Source organism: Apodemus sylvaticus, chromosome 11 (assembly GCF_947179515.1).
Source record: "Apodemus sylvaticus chromosome 11, mApoSyl1.1, whole genome shotgun sequence".
In the NCBI taxonomy this organism is placed as follows: Eukaryota; Metazoa; Chordata; class Mammalia; order Rodentia; family Muridae; genus Apodemus; species Apodemus sylvaticus.
The window spans coordinates 76340682-76361457 of NC_067482.1; the positions used below are offsets into that span (position 1 = coordinate 76340682).

The 20776-nt window shown below is 40.1% G+C and overlaps 2 protein-coding genes across 5 annotated transcripts in view; both read right to left on the bottom strand.

Moving 5' to 3' along the window:
* The window catches only part of Grk4 (G protein-coupled receptor kinase 4), a 77364-nt gene that overhangs the window by 40876 nt on the left and 15712 nt on the right, over positions 1-20776 (bottom strand). The window contains exons 6-9 of one of the 4 annotated variants that reach the window (XM_052198107.1): positions 12830-12922; positions 11281-11344; positions 4694-4834; positions 259-449 (exon numbers count right to left, since the gene is read on the bottom strand). In XM_052198107.1, the coding sequence (XP_052054067.1) occupies positions 259-449; positions 4694-4834; positions 11281-11344; positions 12830-12922 (489 nt within the window). Of the gene's footprint in view, positions 1-258; positions 450-4693; positions 6583-7072; positions 7185-11280; positions 11345-12829; positions 12923-20776 lie in introns of those variants that run through there. The other 3 variants (XM_052198106.1, XM_052198105.1, XM_052198104.1) reach the window with 3 other exon arrangements.
* Positions 14978-15091, bottom strand: LOC127695893 (dolichyl-diphosphooligosaccharide--protein glycosyltransferase subunit 4-like). Its single transcript, XM_052198108.1, has one exon. The coding sequence runs from the start codon at positions 15089-15091 to the stop codon at positions 14978-14980; it is 114 nt and encodes a 37-aa protein (XP_052054068.1).

Genomic DNA, 20776 nt, shown 5'->3' on the forward strand with positions numbered 1-20776 from the left:
TGATTGGCTTTAGGGGAAAAGTTCTCCTTCAAAAAGACAATTTCTTAGAAGAGTAAAGATAAACTAAGAAGGAAGCCAGGGTATATTTCTAACTGGCTATGTCCTACAGTTAAAGGGACAATTCACCTCAGAGTGCCACCCAAGGCCTCCCTGTTGTCTCTTTCCCATCCTATGACAGCAAGTATGAGCTGGAGGAAACTCCCAGTGGAAGCCAGGACTTAGGTGAACAGGCTTTAATACAGGTTGCACCATTCTTACCTGTATACAATTCTTTCCCTCTGTAAATCTTCCAAGCCACAGCACAGCTCTGCAGCATAGAACACAGCTCTCCGCTCCTCAAAGCCAGGATTGCCCAGGTTGTAAATGTGGTACTTCAAATCCCCTCCATTCATAATGGTTAGCACCAAACACAAAGCATCCTTGGTTTCATAAGTGTAGGCTAAACTAACCTAAAAACAGCATCATAAAAAAAAAACTGCTTGTTCACTGCTGACTTATTCTATTTGCTAACAACAATCCAAATTATCCTTTAGGTTTATAATTAAAACACCAAAACACTATGTGCTTCAGAGAATTTCACACCACACACATCATATGCCTCTGGACCTTTACTTAGCAAAGATCTCATGTAGTTCTGCATGGAAATTGAATAGTTGGATATTGATTTCTCCACACTATGGTCTGACTGTATGACACTAAGAACTTCTAGAGTACCTGCATTCAGTAGTGCTGGCAAGATCCTGCTGTTGCAAGCTCCTCCAACATTTGGTGGTATTGATCCTTTTGGTTTGCACCAGGATGGTTAAGGTATAATAGTTTCAGATTGAGGAGTTTTGCTGTTGTTCTTTTACTTTTATGATGCTGAACCATATCTCCAAATCCTTGGTTTTATAAAACTGGGTCTCAATATGTAGCCTAAGTTGGTTTCCAACTTACTATACAGCTAAGGCTAGCTTTGAACTGTAATCCTTGTTTTAATTTGTAATAAATACTCTCATACTTTTTCATATATTTATTAGTCAGTTGTAGTCTTTTTGTGAAATATCTTTGTGCGTTTTGTCTTGTTTTGCTTTTGAAGAAATGAGTTTTTCCCAGGCTGGCTCTGAGCTCCTAGGATCAAGAGATCCTCCTACCTCAGTTTTCTGAGTAGTTGGTATTACAGGTGCAACTGGTGAAAAATAATATTACTTCTCCACTTCTTTCTCTTCCTATTAGCTGGACTTAGTATTTAATATCTGTCAGGCAGGTACTCTACCACAGAGCTACATTCCCAAAACCTGACAGGATTTGCTCACCTTTCTATTGTCTTGTTGGACAGTTCAAACACAGACGTACACATGCACACATGAACTCAACCTGCTGGGACTTGATCATGATTATTACTTAATTCATTTAATCTTATATCAACTGAGAAGAATTAGCATCTTCACAACAGTGAGCCCTCTGTTCCCCTCTGTTTAGGCACTCTTTAATTTCTTACAATAGCATCTTACTGTACAGAGACCCTGCACATTTTGTAAGAGTTTTGCCTAAACTGTGATGGCTCCTGGTGCTATTATAAATCTTATCAATATGCTTTCCAGGCTGGAGACATGGTTCACTAGATAACAGTGCTTGCTGCATTGGCATGAGGACCTAAGTTCTGATCCTAAGCTTAAAAAAAAAAACAAAAACAAAACAAAAACCAAGCTGGGCCTGGCCATGAATACCTGCAATCCCAGTCCTGGGGTAGAGGGGAGAAATGAAGATTGATCAGGCTTGGTAGCCAGGTAGCCCAGCTGGAAACAAACAAACCAGCAAATTGCAGGTTCAGTTAGAGACTGTTTCAAGAAAATAAAGTGAAGGGTAATAAAGTCGGATACAACTTCTTCCTCTGGCCTCTGGAAGCATGTGCATAGGCATGAACTTGGTGTGTACTCACAAATGCAGACAGACACACACATACCTCCTAATACTTGTGGCTGACTCACTCACTTCTGATCATTTACTTAAACCCTAGTTTAATTATCTAGAAAGTCTAGGACTGTTTCCACATGGAGTTATAGTGTTCAAAAATAAAGAGACTCTTTTAACTCCTTTACTTCTTGCTCTAGCTTTAATCCTAATCCTAATGTAACCCTAACTTCTTTCCTTGATTTTGTTGCACTGGTTAGAATTTAACCAGTTAAGTAAAGATAGTAAGAGTGTGTGTAATAGTCATGGGGGCAGAGTTCCAATAGTTCTACATGATGTATTAAATGTACTAGAAAGTGAAGCTAGCTTGCTTAGAACTTCTAATATTTTGGTTGTAAGCTTAGCCTTTAATATCTGAGCCATCTTTCCAGCCTTCTTAGAACTCCTAATCATGAATGGGGCCTGGATTTAATTAAAGTGTTTCTTTGTAGAGGGTTGAGAATGAGAAGGGTGGGATGAAGCATCCACAACATCCCTGCTGTCTAGTTTTCAACATCAGTTGACATAAGTTGGACCAGAGTTAGATTGCATGTCATTTCTCATTCATGCTTTAAGAAACAAAAACCTTTACTCTCTCCCCTCCTGTAAATGAGTATCAAGCCAATATACATTTAATGCATATTAAAATAACCTTGAGAACTATTCATCATGCCAGCCTTTATCTAGGTACCAGGACCCAGTAGGGAACAAGACACCAACAGGTTCTGATTTCCTATTCTGTAAATACTACTCTGATGCACAGAGTGACTAATGCAGAAAAAGAAGAGAGTGATATTCAAGGATGAGCAGAAGTGGTGGCCATATTCCAGATAGAGGGCACATCCAGCTCCCAGGCCTAATGGGACATCCTACGAAGCAGCGTGGTAGATGATGTAGGAGCCTAGTGGCTCAGTGCCTGAGAGGCTGGAACAAAATCTGATTTCATTCTCAGTGTAAAGATGATCAGAGAACAGCTTGAGTAGGAATGTCTAGACTAATTTAACTCCACAGATTATTGTTTCATGGAGAACAGACTGCAATGCTCAAGTGCAGACAGGGGTAGGAACTCTGCTGTTGAATAGATGAGGTGACAGTGGGAAGATCCAGGACTTAAGGGTAGGTCTGAACCTGCCAATGATTCATTATAAACAGGATAAAAACCAGAATGACAGATAAAATGAAATAAGTCCAGATTTTTTGAAAGAAGCAAAAAATACAAAACTACATTGTGTCATGAGCCATAACTACTTATATTCCTCTCATAAAGCTAAATTTGAGGTTTCTATGCTTCAAGATAATACGTGTTTGAACAGCTCTAAAATGAGGGTCACTTTACTCCATGTGAAACTGTCATAGCACACACACAGAGTCATGCTACTACATATAGACGCTGGCTGTGAAGATGCACTGTCTCCACAAAGCAGCTAACCCTGACACCAACAAAGAAATGACTTGAAGGAAATAAATTGTAACACACAAAAAAAATCATTGTATAATCATTATGCATCCTCTCTCTTAACCAGTCTTCATACTTCAACAGATGCTCCAATGAATACTTAAATAGGAGTGCGAAAGCTCCATTACATAGCACACAGTCTACAACCTGGGATCAATCCTCTGTCACACCAGTCCACTCCATCTTCAGTTCTTACCTGTAATTTGAAAGATCCAACAAGTGGAGAATGATAGTTGAGGGTCCAGTGGCAAACACTTGAGGAGCAGAAAAAGAAAGAAAGAGAGAAAGGGGGGGAGAGGGAGAGGGAGAGGGGGGGAGAGAGAGAGAGAGAGAGAGAGAGAGAGAGAGAGAGAGAGAGAGAGAGAGAGGGAGAGAGAGAGAGAAAGAAAGAAAGAAAGAAAGAAAGAAAGAAAGAAAGAAAGAAAGAAAGAAAGAAAGAAAGAAAGAAAGAAAGAAAAGAAAGAAAGAGAGAGGAAATTAAAGGACGGAAAAGTGACTGAGACCAGAAAGGAGGCCCACTTTAGAAGGACTAGAAAAAGAATCTTTAAATACAAAGTGATCATAATGATGGGCCAGAGCTGATCAACAAGAGGCAGCTGATCATGAGCTTGGCTATCACAAAGGGAAGAAAAAGCACTCAGCAGGAATCATCAAGGTGTGACAGCATGGTATGGTGGACAGCATAAAACTGTTAACAACTCACAAATCAACAGCAGGATCAGCACTGCCATATCCTACCAAGACTAAATAAGAAGGACATCATTACAAAGTGAAATAATTTTCAGCAGGGGACAACAAAACTCCACAAAAACTCAATGAAGAAAAATGACCCAACCCCTAAGTCCATAACTTGAATCGGAGTTTATAACAGAACTACTGGCCAAAATGCTATGACCCAAACGATATACACAGAAAGACTGTGATGGTTAAGCTGGGTCATCATGACAGGATTTAGAATCATCTAGGAGACAAACCTGTGCTTGGGAGGGTGTTTCCAGAAAGGTTTAACTGAGCAGGGAAAACCTACACAGAACAGTAGAGTCGCCACCCCATGGCTCGTGGTCTCATATTGAATAAAAGGAGAGGACAAGATGACATCAAAAGTCATACATCTGTTTCCTGTCTGCAGATGCAAAGTGACCCACCATGTTACACTGGTTATCATGTCTTGTCTGACATAATAGTCTGTTATCCTTTCTCAAACTTTGAGTTAATATAAACCCTTCCTACTTAAGTTGCTTTAGATATTCATTTTATCACAGCAATAAGAAAGATAACATATGATGACTAAAATAAGATACTTACTACAAATCTACTATGCAATTTTTCTAAGATTCTTTTTTCATTCAGAGCCATGGCTTCACCTTTCCTCTTCTTTATTCGTTTTTTTTCTAGTTTTTTGCAGGCATACATTTTTCCTGTAGCTCGTACTTGACAGGCACAAACCTAGTTTAAAGGTGGAAAAAGATTTATATATAACTGACATTTTTTCTCTATGATAAACTTCCTTGGTAAAGTCTAGATAGCACATGTGATAAGCCAAGGCCATCTAGGTATTGATAACGAGAAGTTTCTAGCTGGATCTTCCTTAGACTCCAAGTTTCTTGTCACTAGTAACTGCTGGGAATGAAGAGAATGAAACTGTTGTATCAAGATGCAAAAGGAACTTGTTTTTCTTTGTGATCATGCTGAGTCTATTTATGTCCTGATATGTCTTTATATTCTTATAAAAGCAAAATTTTAGAATATAAAATTTGAACTTCTCTGGGTTTTTTTGGTTTTGGTTTTGTTTTTTTTTTTTCCTAAAAAGTTCAAGGTTGGGTATGACAGCTCCATGTACTTACAGAAGCTAAAGCAGGTCCATCACTCTCCTGCCAAAGATGAGGGCAAGATGGCAACCCAAGATCACACAACTAGAAATGACAAGTGGGACTTGGGCTTGGGCTTGCTCAGCTGTTGAGTACATGTTCTTCTCACAACTCTGTGCAACTCTGGAACCAGTCATATACCCAAATGCTTTCCACCATGCTTCCCTTAGGAAGCTGTACATTGACTTAATAGCACTTAAAGCACAAGTAAGAGAATTACTGTTGGCAAAATAAGTAAATTACATCTACCTTCCAAGCTCACTGGGCAGGTAGGTGTTAGTGCTAGGAACTGAGGCTGACAGGGAACTATAACTAACCCTGCACTTACTCAGTAAGGCTCCTGTCATATAAATTATTTAACCCAAACCCGGGGTTTCTACTCCACTTGAGACCATTTAGTTCCCAGATAAAAGGCACATCCAACCTTTATATTTACAATAAACCTTAATCAGCACTAGAGCTGGGCCAATATCTACCTTCTAAGCTATTAGAATCAACTTTCCTATGAGTAATCCCAAATTATTTATTGTTACTTACCGTGTTTCATGTGGGCTGCTCTGAACTCCGATTGGCCAGCCCTCGGGTCCACGTTTCCATGGCTCCCCCCTAACCATGGCAGCTTCTCCTTCCTCTTTCACCTCCTTCTCCTCATGGTTCTCCTCTGATCCCAAGCCTGGGAATCTGAAACCCGACCTAGGTCTCTTCTACTCAGCTGTTAGCTGTCAGTATCTTTATTTACCAATCAGAAATAAATTGGAGGCAGGGTCACATGTCTACATTCAGACTCCAGGTCTTGGGTATCCACACTTAACATTACAGTAGACAGCAAGACCAAACCTCAACAGGCTCCCTCTGACAGACACTCAGAGTAGAAATACACCACACATAGTTCTCCAGCCTTGCCTTAGAGCCTAAAATAACCACAAAAAGTCTAGAAAGAGCTGCCACAGCTAATTTATCCATCTAATCTTTTGTTTGAAAACTCAAGTAAACAAATATAATATATATCATCTTTTACAATGATTAAAATGTTCATGTGATCCTACTGAATCAATCTTAAATCATATATGTGATTATAATTAGAATTTCTTTTCTTTTAAACATGAGTCCCAGTTCCCTAAAACTTTTCCTCTGTTTCTTGACAAAATCTAAAGCTTTGTACATGGAGATCAAGAACAACAGCATGGGGCCAGGCATGGTGGTGCACGCCTGTAATCCCAGCCCTTGGGAGGCAGAGGCAGGCAGATTTCTGAGTTCAAGGCCAGCCTGGTCTACAGAGTGAGTTCCAGGACAGCCAGGACCACACAGAGAAGCCCTGTCTCGAACCTCCCCCCCACCCCCCGCCCCCAAAAAAACAAAAACAGACAAACAAAAAAAAACAACAGCATGAGCTGAAGAGAGTAAAGACTCTGGTCTAGGACACATTCCACAGAGACTTCTTACAGACCATTCCCAGGAAGGGCTTAAAACAGTGTTGTGTGAAATAGCCAAATGCTAATCTATAAATTGTGCAAGTCTCCAGCTATGTAAGGGGTACACCTCCAATAGGAAGTGATCACAGTTCTGGCCCACTTTCTTTACCTCAATATGTAAATGGCTTCGAGAGCTCACTTGAGCACAGTAACTCTGACGCTGTTTTCCTAATTTTGAGGCAATGCTGGTAGATTCTGCTTTTATTTATTTTTTTTAATTTTTTTTATTCGATATAATTTATTTACATTTCAAATGATTTCCCCTTTTCTAGCCCCCCACTTCCCGGAAGTCCCGTAAGCCCCCTTCTCTTCCCCTGTCCTCCCACCCACCCCTTCCCACTTACCCGTTCTGGTTTTGCCGAATACTGCTTCACTGAGTCTTTCCAGAACAAGGGGCCACTCCTCCTTTCTTCTTGTACCTCATTTGATGTGTGGATTATGTTTTGGGTATTCCAGTTTTCTAGGTTAATATCCACTTATTAGTGAGTGCATACCATGATTCACCTTTTGAGTCTGGGTTACCTCACTTAGTATGATGTTCTCTAGCTCCATCCATTTGCCTAAGAATTTCATGAATTCATTGTTTCTAATGGCTGAATAGTACTCTATTGTGTAGATATACCACATTTTTTTGCACCCACTCTTCTGCTGAGGGATACCTGGGTTCTTTCCAGCATCTGGCAATTATAAATAGGGCTGCTATGAACATAGTAGAGCATGTATCCTTATTACATGGTGGGGAATCCTCTGGGTATATGCCCAGGAGTGGTATATAGCAGGATCTTCTGGAAGTGAGGTGCCCAGTTTTCAGAGGAACCGCCAGACTGATTTCCAGAGTGGTTGTACCAATTTGCAACCCCACCAGCAGTGGAGGAGTGTTCCTCTTTCTCCACACCCTCTCCAACACCTGCTGTCTCCTGAATTTTTAATCTTAGCCATTCTGACTGGTGTAAGATGAAATCTCAGGGTTGTTTTGATTTGCATTTCCCTAATGACTAATGAAGTTGAGCATTTTTTAAGATGCTTCTCCGCCATCCGAAGTTCTTCAGGTGAGAATTCTTTGTTTAACTCTGTACCCCATTTTTTAATAGGGTTGTTCGGTTTTCTGAAGTCTAACTTCTTGAGTTCTTTATATATATTGGATATTAGCCCTCTATCTGATATAGGATTGGTGAAGATCTTTTCCCAATTTGTTGGTTGCCGATTTGTCCTCTTGATGGTGTCCTTTGCCTTACAGAAACTTTGTAATTTTATGAGGTCCCATTTGTCAATTCTTGATCTTAGAGCATACGCTATTGGTGTTCTGTTCAGAAACTTTCTCCCTGTACCGATGTCCTCAAGGGTCTTCCCCAGTTTCTTTTCTATTAGCTTCAGAGTGTCTGGCTTTATGTGGAGGTCCTTGATCCATTTGGATTTGAGCTTAGTACAAGGAGACAAGGATGGATCAATTCGCATTCTTCTGCATGCTGACCTCCAGTTGAACCAGCACCATTTGTTGAAAAGTCTATCTTTTTTCCATTGGATGTTTTCAACCTCTTTGTCGAGGATCAAGTGGCCATAGGTGTGTGGGTTCATTTCTGGATCTTTAATCCTGTTCCATTGATCCTCCTGCCTGTCACTGTACCAATACCATGCAGTTTTTAACACTATTGCTCTGTAGTATTGCTTGAGGTCAGGGATACTGATTCCCCCAGACTTTCTTTTGTTGCTGAGAATAGTTTTAGCTATCCTGGGTTTTTTGTTGTTCCAGATGAATTTGATAATTGCTCTTTCTAACTCTGTGAAGAATTGAGTTGGGATTTTGATGGGTATTGCATTGAATCTGTATAGTGCTTTTGGCAAAATGGCCATTTTAACTATATTGATCCTACCGATCCATGAGCATGGGAGGTTTTCCCATTTTTTGAGGTCTTCTTCCATTTCCTTCTTCAGAGTCTTGAAGTTCTTGTCATACAGATCTTTCACATGTTTGGTAAGAGTCACCCCAAGATACTTTATACTGTTTATGGCTATTGTGAAGGGGGGTCATTTCCCTAATTTCTTTCTCAGCCTGTTTATCCTTTGAGTATAGGAAGGGCACTGATTTGCTTGAGTTGATTTTATAGCCTGCCACTTTGCTGAAGTTGTTTATCAGCTGTAGGAGCTCTCTAGTGGAGTTTTTTGGGTCACTTAGGTAGACTATCATGTTGTCTGCAAATAATGATAGTTTGACTTCTTCCTTTCCAATTTGTATCCCTTTGACCTCCTTATGTTGTCGAATTGCCCGAGCTAGTACCTCAAGTACAATATTGAAAAGATAAGGAGAAAGGGGGCAGCTTTGTCTGGTCCCTGATTTCAGTGGGATTGCTTCAAGTTTCTCTCCATTTATTTTGATGCTGGCTACCGGTTTGCTGTATATTGCTTTTACTATGTTTAGGTATGGGCCTTGAATTCCTGTTCTCTCCAAGACTTTAAGCATAAAAGGATGCTGAATTTTGTCAAATGCTTTTTCAGCATCCAATGAAATGAGCATGTGGTTTTTTTCTTTGAGTTTGTTTATGTAGTGGATTGCATTGATGGATTTCCGTATATTGAACCAACCCTGCATCCCTGGGATAAAGCCTACTTGATCATGGTGGATGATCGTTTTGATGTGTTCTTGGATTCGGTTGGCAAGAATTTTATTGAGTATTTTTGCATCGATGTTCATAAGGGAAATTGGTCTGAAGTTCTCTTTCTTTGTTGGATCTTTGTGTGGCTTTGGTATCAGCGTAATTGTGGCTTCGTAGAAGGAATTGGGTAGTGTTCCTTCTGTTTCTATTTTGTGGAATAGTTTGAAGAGTATTGCTCCTGCTACCCAGAGATTGGGTCCCAGTCCTGAGGCCTCTGGCGGGAGTCCTCAGATCAATTCTGCTTTTATTTTAAAGTAGAATTCAAGAGCATGTATGATTTAATACACATCTGGGCAGTGTAACCTGACTCTGTTTTTAAAGAGTGTTAGTTCCTAATGGCATGCCTGTCTCATGTAGACTTGGAAATCCATAGATTGAATATGATCACTCCAGATAATTAGTGGGACAATTGACATCTCTTTTAAAATGATCACAACAGAACTGTGTGATATTCTCTAGCTGCTACAAATGATCTCTACCCAGGACAACCATTGTATTTAAACCATATCCCTCAAATCTGTGTGATACTTCCGTAGGATTTTCTAAATTCATACATTTTAAAATACTCTTTAAAGGTGTTGGGGATACTCAAGGCCTTACATATGTGAGGCAAGGGCTGTACTATGTTCTGTATCCCTAGATCCCCTAGATCCAAACACTTTTTTTTCTCAGACAGGATCTCACTATGTAATCCAGGATAGTCTAGAACTTGCTATCTTCATAACTCAGCTTCCCAATTACAGGCATACACCATCATAAGAGGACCTGAACACCTTTTAATGCGGGTATAAGGTATATCTATAGCTATACTGATTAGTTTTTAGTCATCAATTTGACACAACCTAGAGCTTAGAATAGGAAATTTCAATTGAGGAAGAGCCTCCATCAGATTGCTCTGGAGCATATCTGTGGGCTATTTTCTTGGTTTTTAATTACAGAGGAGGGTCCAGCCACCCTGGGCAGGTGGGCCTGGGTTGTATAAGAAAACTGGTTTAGCATGACCCAGAGGAAGGAAGCCAGTAAGCAACAATCATCCATGACGCTGCTTCAATTTCTTGCTTGAATTCATGCTGTGGCCTTCCTTGATGACAGTTGGAAACATCAAAGTATAAGACAAACAAATCCTTTCCTCCATGAGGCCCTTTTGGTCAGAGTGTTTTATCACAGCATTAGAAAGTAAACTAAGACAATGTCAAAACACAGTAAAGTTAAATAAGCATATTGGACAATGTCACCTGGTTAGATACAATGGCATGTATTTATTGTGGTCCCAGCTTGATGAGGCACTAGGCGTTCTAGAGCCCAGAACCTAACATAGATAAGCTAGTGAGACTTCATCTCTTTAAAAATAAGTAGTACTCTATGCAACATAAACTTTGGAGAATAACAGAAATTTCACAAATGTTTCAATCTAGATAAACTGCCTAACTTGAATATCAACCATGAAAACATAGCTTCTGTCAGACTGGAAAGTATAAGGTGAAGTCACAAAGTAAGAAGTTTGTTATGTTGTTGTTTTAAAGCTTAAAGCAAACTACAATTTGTTCAAAAATCCACCTTCATTTGCCTTTAAACTATTCTCAAAATGCGTAATAAGGAGATAAGAGCCTGGCGGTGGTGGCGCACGCCTGTAATCCCAGCACTCTGGGAGGCAGAGGCAGGCAGATTTCTGAGTTCAAGGCTAGCCTCCTCTATAGAGTGAGTTCCAGGACAGCCAGGGCTATACAGAGAAACCCTGTCTCAAAAACACCAAATCCTAAAAAATAAAAAAATAAAAAATAAAAATATAAAAAAAGGAGATAAGAGTATTGGCAAAGTTGATACATTACCTGAACTCACTGTGTGGATGGCCAGCTACCTCTCTAACAGAATTACAGACGTAACTAGCACAGGTTACTCACCTCTCCAAATCCGCCTTTTCCTAGAACTCTATATTGTCTGAATGTGCTCTTGGTTACTGGACGCCTAACCAATTAAAAAAAAAAGTTTCAGGTGTCATATTGCACTGTTATTATAAAATTAGAAAAGCCGACCTACAGCTGGGGTTAACCCTTTGGTGTTGGCCCATATTGTCTAAAACAGAGTGCCTATGCTCAGGACTCACAGCTTTCATCTTTTCATTCAAAGAAATAAGCACATTTAAAATTCATTAAAGACACTGACACAAATACAGAACAGCTCAATTATCCTATATAATTTAAAATAAGTATGCAAGCAGCCCATTCTAGGAAATATAAATGTTTACAGTTCATGGAACAATCTTCTTTTTCAAGAAAAATCTTTGGCATACTTTACAACCCATCAAAAAGCTGCTGAAGAAAACTATATAAACATAGCACACTTTTCTTTATGCAAAGTACCTCAAAATGTAACCTCTCAAAAAGAAGTGTGGGGGAAAAGCAGCGGGAAGAGAGTGGCACACACCTTTAATCCCAGTACTCAGGATGCAAAGGCAAAGAGATCTATTTAAGGTTAGCCTGGTCTACACAGCAAGTTTGAGACCAACCAGACTATATAATGAAACCTCATCTCAAAATAGGAGTGAGAAGTCAGATGTCAATTATTAGTGGTAATTTATAATAATACTCATTTTAGAAATAGTAATCACAATTGTACTGATAGCAACTGACACTTTTATGGCACCCCTTTTGTGCACCAAACCCTGGACTAAGCACTGTACATGCATCTCTCAGCAAGAGTCAAGCAGTGTAGGGTCTTGTAGGTGTCTGAATAAAAATGGCCCTCACAGGCTCATAGGAGTGGCATTATTGAGCAGTGTGGTTTTGCTGGAGTAGGTGTGTTCCTACTGGAGAAAATGTCTCACTGGGGGTGGGCTTTGGGTTTTCAGAAGCCCAAGGCAGACTTAGTGTCATTCTGTCTTCCTGTTGCCTGCTGATATGTATGTAGAACTGTCAGCTACCTCTCTGATACTAAGTCTGCTTGTGTGTCACTATGACAATAATGGGCTAAATCTCTGAAATGTAAGCCAACCCCAATTAAATGTTTTCATTTATAAGAGATACCATGGTGATGGTGTCTCTTGGAATCAATAGAAAACCGAACTAAGACAGAGGTGTAAGTACCTCTGCACAGAAAAAGAATCTATAGCTCACAGTGGTTAAGTCACTTCCCTAATGCCACACAGCTAGCAAGAATTTGAACAGAGGCTTAGACTGTGAAGTTTCAATTACTGCATTGTATTACTATAAAGTCAAAATGTTTTATTTTCTAACCATGGACCAGGAACATTAACTATTATTTCAAAAAGAAAGAATGGAGTCTACTGAATCAGAAGAAATCATATAATATTCTGCCTATTAAAGATTTCTATGTAAAATAATATGTACAATTAAGATTTCCAGTAGTATTGTAATAGGTAGAAAAGTTAACATCAAATAGTATGCATTGTGAAAAGTTACTACTTTTAGTTACTATTAAATTAAAACCTACCTTTCTAGCCATTTCCATTGTAAAAATCGATTATAGTAGGTACTCTCTTGGTATTCTTCAAATGGTGTTTCACTCAAATACTTATAAACAGTTCTAGAAAAGATTTTACACAATTATATATTTATCATGTAGCAATATGACAGCTATGTCATAGTTAAGAAACATTCAGTGAGAAAGTTGACTCTTACACACAATTCAATATGCAGAATTTGCTATTATAGAAGCCCATAAATTCCAATGTTATCAGTGAACATATAAAAATTTTTAAAAGAAATGGAATCCCTTTACTTTCTAAAAGTCAGAAGTTTTTATGTATATGGACATAAAATGAATAACAACTCACTAATGGGGCTAGAAAAATTGTTCAGTCAACAGAGTGCCTTTGTTTTAGACACGAGGACCTAAGTTTGGGTCCTCAGAACCCACATAAAATGCCAGCCTTGATTGTGTATACCTGAAATCCCAACCCTTGGGAGGTAGAGACAAGAGGATCATGAATTCATGGATATCTTTGACATAGTTAGATCAAGGTTAGTGTAGGCTACCTGAGAACCTCTCTCAAAAGCTAAATGTTGCCGCCTTAGCTTAGGAGTATATTTAGGGGAGTGAAGACCAAAAGATACTGAGGGATTTGTTGACCAGTCAGTCTAGACAAAAAATCCAGGTCCATATTCAAGGAGAGACTCTGTATCAAAAAAACTTAGATGGAGTACAACTGAAGCAAACAATTTTAACCTTTGGCATCCATGGGTACACATACATACAAGTACCTACATCTACTCACACATACACACACACACAAGAATATAGGAACAGAAAGATAATAGTTTAAACAGCACGTGAGGTGTGTGCACATGTACATTTCATGAAAAAGTCAAACTTTACCAACAAAACACTATAGTTTTTAAATGGATAGTAATAGTTCTATGGTAGGCAATAATGTATGTTACACCATCTTTTTAAATGTACACCTAATAAATGATTTGATGCTACTGATGCTATATATCTGTGTATCTGTATCATATGTGTGTACAATGTGTGCATGTGTATGTAGTACATTGATGCAAACCCCTGGAATACACTTGTCTTCACCCCCATTACACCCCCACCCCACCCTTGATGCTGGGGTTATAGCACAAGTAGTCATATTGGGCTTTTATATGAATATAGGAAAGTTGAATTCAGGTCCTCTTGCTTTAACAGCAAACTGTCTTACCAACTGAGCAATCTCCCGATACTACATATGTCTTGGAGAAACTGCATGAAATTAAACCTGTCCCTTGGATCTTATTTATAACTCTATTACAAGAGTAATACAATTCTTACTTGGGGAACTGGGGATATGGTTCAGTGCTTACAAAATGTGTGACACTCTGGGTTCAATTCCTAATACCACAAAAACATAACAAGGGCAGCTACACTACTTGTAAGAGAACAGGGTAGACAGAGGGCAAGTCACAAGCTATACAGACATCCTTTGCGGGTAGACAGATCTGAAGCCTTCTGAAGGGGAGGTATGGATTGAAGCATTATAAAAGTTACCCAGATAGTGCAAACTAGGAAGTACTCAAGCAAAGACAAAGTCCAAATGGAAAAATACTGTGGTATCTTTGTGGAATTGGTAGTAGGAACTGAAATGAGTTTGGAAATTCTCCCACTATTTCCACTGAGTTTTAGAATCTCAGCTAGTCTCAGATTTTCTGTTTTATTTTATTCTATTTTTTTTAAATAATGTAATTCATATGTCCTTACTTTTTTAAAAAAATCTTTTATGTATGTGTGTGTGTATGTATTTAAACTCTAGATTTTATTCCCCTCATATGTGTATGTATGAAATACGCGCGCGCGCGCACGCACACACACACACACACACACACACACACACACACACACACGCACATATATTGTATGGGGGAAGGAGTAGAAAAGAAAGTAGCCCCTATACTGGGCCCTAATCAGTGGCAGCTTCTTGCTCCATAGGGTTAAGGAAGACTTTGAGGAAATAAAAGTTGTTTGGAGAAATCCAGGTGTACTTACTTTGTATGCTGTGACTGGAAGAAGAGAGGAAGGGAAGTGAGAAGGACCCTCACACCCTCCATCTTGCCTCAGACTATGTCCTGGAACTCTGGGGTAGAAAAAGCACCACTTTCATTCCTGCTTCCTGGAATCATTTACTGTCATGTAGTGATACAGGACCACAAGCAAGACAAGCGACACGCCCAGCATGTTGGCAAAGATGGCAAGCTGCACATCTGTGATCATCCTGAACAGCTCCACCCAACTCCAACACTACTGCCGCACAAACTCCAGGTAGGCGACCTGAGCCGGAACTTCTTAGTGCTAGCTGGGGAACAATGTGGCCGTACTGATTTATTTTAAACTCAGATTTTATTCCCCTCCCAGTCCATCCTCTGACTGTTTCACATCCCATACCTCCTCCCTGCCTCCCTGTCTCCATGAGGATGTCTCCACCCCCTACCTCTCACCCCCACCACAGACCTGTAAACTTCCTGGGACCTCCAGTCTCTTGAAGGTTAGGTGCATCTTCTCTGACTACCCCAGACCTGACAGTCCTCTGCTGTATATGTATTGGGGGCCTCATATCAGCTGATGTATGCCGCCTAGTTGGTGGTCCAGTGTCTGAGAGACCTCAGGGGGTCCAGGTTAATTGAGACTGCTGGTCCTCTACAGGGTCACCCTCCTCCTCAGTTTCTTCCAGCTTTCCCCTAATTCAACCACAGGGGTCAGCAGCTTCTGTGTCCATTGGTTGGGTGCAAATATCTGCATCTGACTCTTTCAGCTGCTTGTTGGGTCTTTCAGAGGGAAGTCATGATAGGTTCCTTTTTGTGAGTGCTCCCTAGCCACAGTAATAGTGTCAGGTCTTGGGGCCTCCCTTTGAGCTGGATCCCACTTTGGGTCTGTTGCAGGACCTTCTTTTCCTCAGGCTCCTCTCCGTTTCTATAACTGCAGCTCTTTCAGACAGTTATGGGTTCTGACAGTAGGATGGCAACTCCATCCCTCACTTGATGCCCTGCCTTTCTGCTGGAGGTAGAATCTACAAGTTCCCTCTCCCCCATGTAGGGCATTTCATCTAAGGTCCCTCCCTTTGAGTCCTGAGAGTCTCTCACCTCCCAAGTCTCTGGTAGATTCTGGAGGGTCTCCCTAACCTCCTACCTCCCAAGGTTGCCTGTTTCCATTCTTTCTGCTGGCCCTCACCCAATACCAGATCATGTTTTCCTCTCTCCCCCATCCCTTTTCCTTCCCAGGTCCCTCCCTCTCTCCCCTCTTGTGGCTGCTTTCTTCCCCCTCCTAAGAGGGACTGAGGCATCCTCACTTGGGCACTTCAGCTTGTTGACATTTTTTAATTCTGTAGACTGTATCTTGGGTATTCTGTACTGTTTTGTTTGTTTGATTATTTGTTTTTGATTAATATCCACTTATTAGTGAGTACATACAATGAATGTCCTTTTGGACATTCCGAGTTACCTCACTCAGAATATTTTCTAGTTCCATCCATTTGCCTGCAAACTCAAGATGTTCTCATTCTTAATAGCTGAGTAGTATTCCATTGTGTATATGAACCACATTTTCTGTATCCGTTCTTCTGTAATGGAACATCTGGGTGGTTTTCAGCTTCTGACTGTCACAAACAAGGCTGCTATGAACATAGTGGAACATGTGCTCCTATGCCATGGTGGGGCATCTTTTGGGTATATTCCCAAGAATGGTATTGCTGGCTCTTTGGTTAGATCTATTTCCCATTTTCTGAGGAACCTCCAGATTGATTTCCAGAGTGGTTGTACCAGTTTTCAATCCCACCAGCAATGGAGGACAGTTACTCTTTCTCCACTTCCTCGCCAACATGTGTAGTCACCTGAGGTTTTGATTTTAGCCATTCTGATTGGTGTAAGGTGGAATCTTAGGGTGATTTTGATTTGTATTTCTCTGATCATTAAGGATTTTGAACATTTCTTTAGATGTTTCTCAGCCATTCAAGATTCCTCGGTTTATGAATTCTTGGTTTAGTTCTATATCCCATTTTTTTGATTGGGTTGTTTGGGGTTTTTTTTGTTTTTTTGTTTGTTTGTTTGTTCTGTTTGTTTGTTTGCTTGGTTTTTTTTGGGTTTTTTTTTTTTTTTTTTTTTGGTGGTCAGCTTGAGTTCTTTATATATTTTGGATATTGGTCCTCTATTGGATGTGGGGTTAATGAAGATTTTTTTTCCAATCTGTAGGTTGCCAATTTGTCTTATTGGCTATGTCTTTTGCCTAACAGAAGCTTTCCAGTTTCATGAGGTCACTTTTTTTTTTTTTTTTTTTTGTTTGTTTGTTTTTTGAGACAGGGCTTCTCTGTGTAGCCCTGGCTGTCCTGGAACTCACTCTGTAGACCAGGCTGGCCTCGGACTCAGAAATCCACCTGCCTCTGCCTCCCAAGTGCTGGGATTAAAGGCGTGTGCCACCACTACCTGGCTCATTTATCAGTTCTTGATCATAAATCATGCTCCACTGGAGTTCTGTTTAGAAAATGTCCCCCTGTGCCAATGAGTTCAAGGCTCTTTCCCACTCTCTCTTCTATTAGATTCAGTGTATCTGGTTTTATGTTGAGGTCCTTGGTCCACTTGAACATGAGCTTTGTGCAAAGTGAAACTACGGGTCTACTTTCATTTTTCTACATACAGACAGTTAGACAAGCACCATTTGTTGAAGATGCTTTCTTTTTTCCATTGTGTATGCTTGGCTTCTTTGTCAAAGATAAAGTAAAATGGTTTTATTTCTGGGTCTTCAATTATATTCCATTGATCAACATTATCTATCTCTGTACCAATACCATGCAGTTTTTATCACTATTGCCCCATAGTAAAAAATGTATTTATTTCATGTGAGTACACACCAGAGGATGGCATCGGATCCCCATTACAGATGGTTGTCTTGCTGGGAATTGAACTCAGGACCTCTGGAAGAGCAGTCATTGCTCTTAACTGCTGAGCCATCTCTCCAGCCCTCATTGGCCTTGATAATGAAAACCCCTATGGTTACTGTAGCCTACACAAGAATGTATACTTGTCAGTATGTATTTAGCACTCAAACATGGTATACTTTTCTGAAACTTCCTTTATTAGAAAAGAGGAGGATCCCCCAGACATAGGAGATATAATACTATTATTTTTCTCAAAGGTAGTATGGAGCCTGGTGGTGGTGGCGCATGCCTGTAATCCCAGCACTCTGGGAGGCAGAGGTAGGTGGATTTCTGAGTTCGAGGCCAGCCTGGTCTACAGAGTGAGTTCCAGGACAGCCAGAGCTATACAGCCTGTTTCGGGGGGCAGGGGGGGGGGGAATCCAAATCAAAGGTAGTATGGAATGACTGGACAGTAGTGGTATACACCTTAATTTCAGCACTCAGAAGGCAGAAGATGGATCTCTTATGGACTCTTTGAGTCCAGCCTGGTCTACAAAGTGAGTTCCAGGTCAGCCAGAGTTATACACAGAAACCCTGTACAAAAAAAAGTAGTAGAATATCTGTGTCTTATTTACTAAAAAATATAATCCACAAAACAAAAGCCTGTCATTTTCAGAATGAGGAAGGGATATAAATGGTGTCCTCACATTTTCAGTCTGAATACTCCTCAGAACGTTCTCTAGATCAGCCCTTGCTTTCCAATAGGGCAGGAAGAACTGTTGCATCTCTAGGGAGCTATCCCCAGATATCACCCATCTCATGCCTGGAATCTTTGCAAAAATGCACAAACCACCTGATGTGTGTCCTTGGGGAATATGTCCATGTGAGAAGATTGGCTGATCTGTCCTCAACATGACTCCTATAAGTAAGAAGCATCAGGAAAGAGTCACAGGATAGTAGAGAGGTCAAGATTGCCAGAATATCTACTTGGGCAAGTCCTGCCTTAGCCATCCAGAAATATAGGGCCTGAGGTAAGTTAGCCAACTTCTACGGCCTCTGTTTCTCATTTGGTAAATCATACCTAGAAGGGACAAATGAAATATCTGCAAAGTATCTAATTTGCAGTTGTCACTACTACTGCATGTCTCTTTATACATGTATGACATGAAGAGTTCATGATTCATCCTGAGTAGAGGAATTCAAAAGACAATAAAGTCCAGGCACCTCCTTATGTCTCTAAAATAACGCAAAAGGAAAAGTTTTTTATGCTTAACCACAATGTCCTAGGACAATAGTAAACAGAGATACAAGACCATGTCTGTCTGTCTTCCATACTAGAGAAGAAACCAAGCAGAACCAATAACTTTTTTGAACAAGAAGTTCAAGAAGGGGTTGGGGACTTATTCCGTGGTAGAATAATTGCCTAGCAAGTGAAAGGCCCTTGGTTTGGTCCTCAGCTATAGGTGGAGAGGAGACAAACCAAAAGAAGAAAAAAGAAAGGAGTAAGGAGAAAGGGAAACAAGACGAAATTAGGAGGAAGAGGAGAAGGATGCTACTCCAGACATGTGCAAACACACACACACACACACACACACACACACACACACAAATATTTTTATTATTTCTTTTATTTTTGAGATTATAATTACATTATTTTTTACATTATTTCTCTCTTTCCTTTCTTCCCCCATCCTAAACAAACCTTCTCATCTTTGATGTTTTTCAAAAAAATATTTATGCTTATATATATTTATATATTAAACACATAAGTACAATCTGCTCAGTCTATGTACCATTACTTATATGTATATTTTCACAGCTGACCACTTCGTATTGGTAATCTCTTCCACATGAAAGACTGTTTTTCCCATTCTAAGCATTCCTTAATTGGCTATAGTTCTTGGTATAGGGTTGAAGCCTGTGGCTTTCCTCTGTCCACATTAGCATGTCTATTGTTGTTGCCTTTGTTCATAAATATTTTTAAAGGAAGTTCAATTCACTAGAATACCAGGAATATGAATATTGAGTGAGAACAAGCAAAAGATGATAAAAATTAAAAATCTTGCTGGGAATAGTGGCACACACTTTTGATCTAAGCACTCAGTAGGCAGAACCAGATGAATCTCTATGATCATCTAGACCAAGGCTAGCAGTGAGTTCCATGCCCGCCGGAATTACACTTTAAGACTTTGTCTCAAAAAAAATTGTTGTACACAGAAAAATCTGTTCTAATATCATGCCTGGTTAGAAAAGCAGCAGCAGAAACCATTCATTCATCTGTGGACATAGGATTGTTGACTGAGTTTCTCACTGAAGGGAATAGCATCCAAGCCATTTATTTCCTTAGCATGCACAGTGCCTATACCTCAAGAGACAACCTGAGTAGATGGGGAACCTTGACTTTTTTTTTTTACTTTTATTCTTCTCTCATACATTCAGACAGCAGTTTCCCCTCGCTCCACTCCTCTCAATCCCTTCCAAAATTTACCTTTTCCCCATATCAACTCTTCCTCTGACCCCCACCCTACCCAAAAAAGAGAAAAAAGAACAAGTCTCTTGGGGATATGTATTAAACATGGCCTAACAAGATTAAAAACTGGGCACAAGCTCTTACATCATGGCTGGACATGGGAACCCAGTCTCAATTGCAAGCAAGAGTCAGAGACTGTCCCCATTCCCATATTGGGAGACTCACAAGAACACTAAGCTGCACAACTATAAGGTTTATGTAGAGAACTAGCTCAGACCATACAGGGTCTTGTTACTTTGGTTCCTGTGAGTCCTGTGAGTTCTGCTTAGTTGATTATGTAGCCCATGTTGTTCTCGTGGTGTCCTCAAACCATCTGGCTCCTACAATCCTTTCTCCCCCTATTCTGCAGTGTTGACTGTGGGTCTCTGCATCTGCTCCCATAAGTTACTGTATGATGCCTCTCTGATGACAATTGGGCTACCACCAATCTGTAAGTATAGGAGCATATCATTTTCACTGCCCCCTCCCACCAGTCATGTTGGTTCTATCCTGGATCTCTTAAACTTGTTTCCACAGCTACTGA

Coding starts and splice junctions, on each gene's coding strand:
- LOC127695893 (XM_052198108.1), bottom strand. CDS start 15,091: ATGATCACAGATGTGCAGCTTGCCATCTTTGCCAACATGCTGGGCGTG.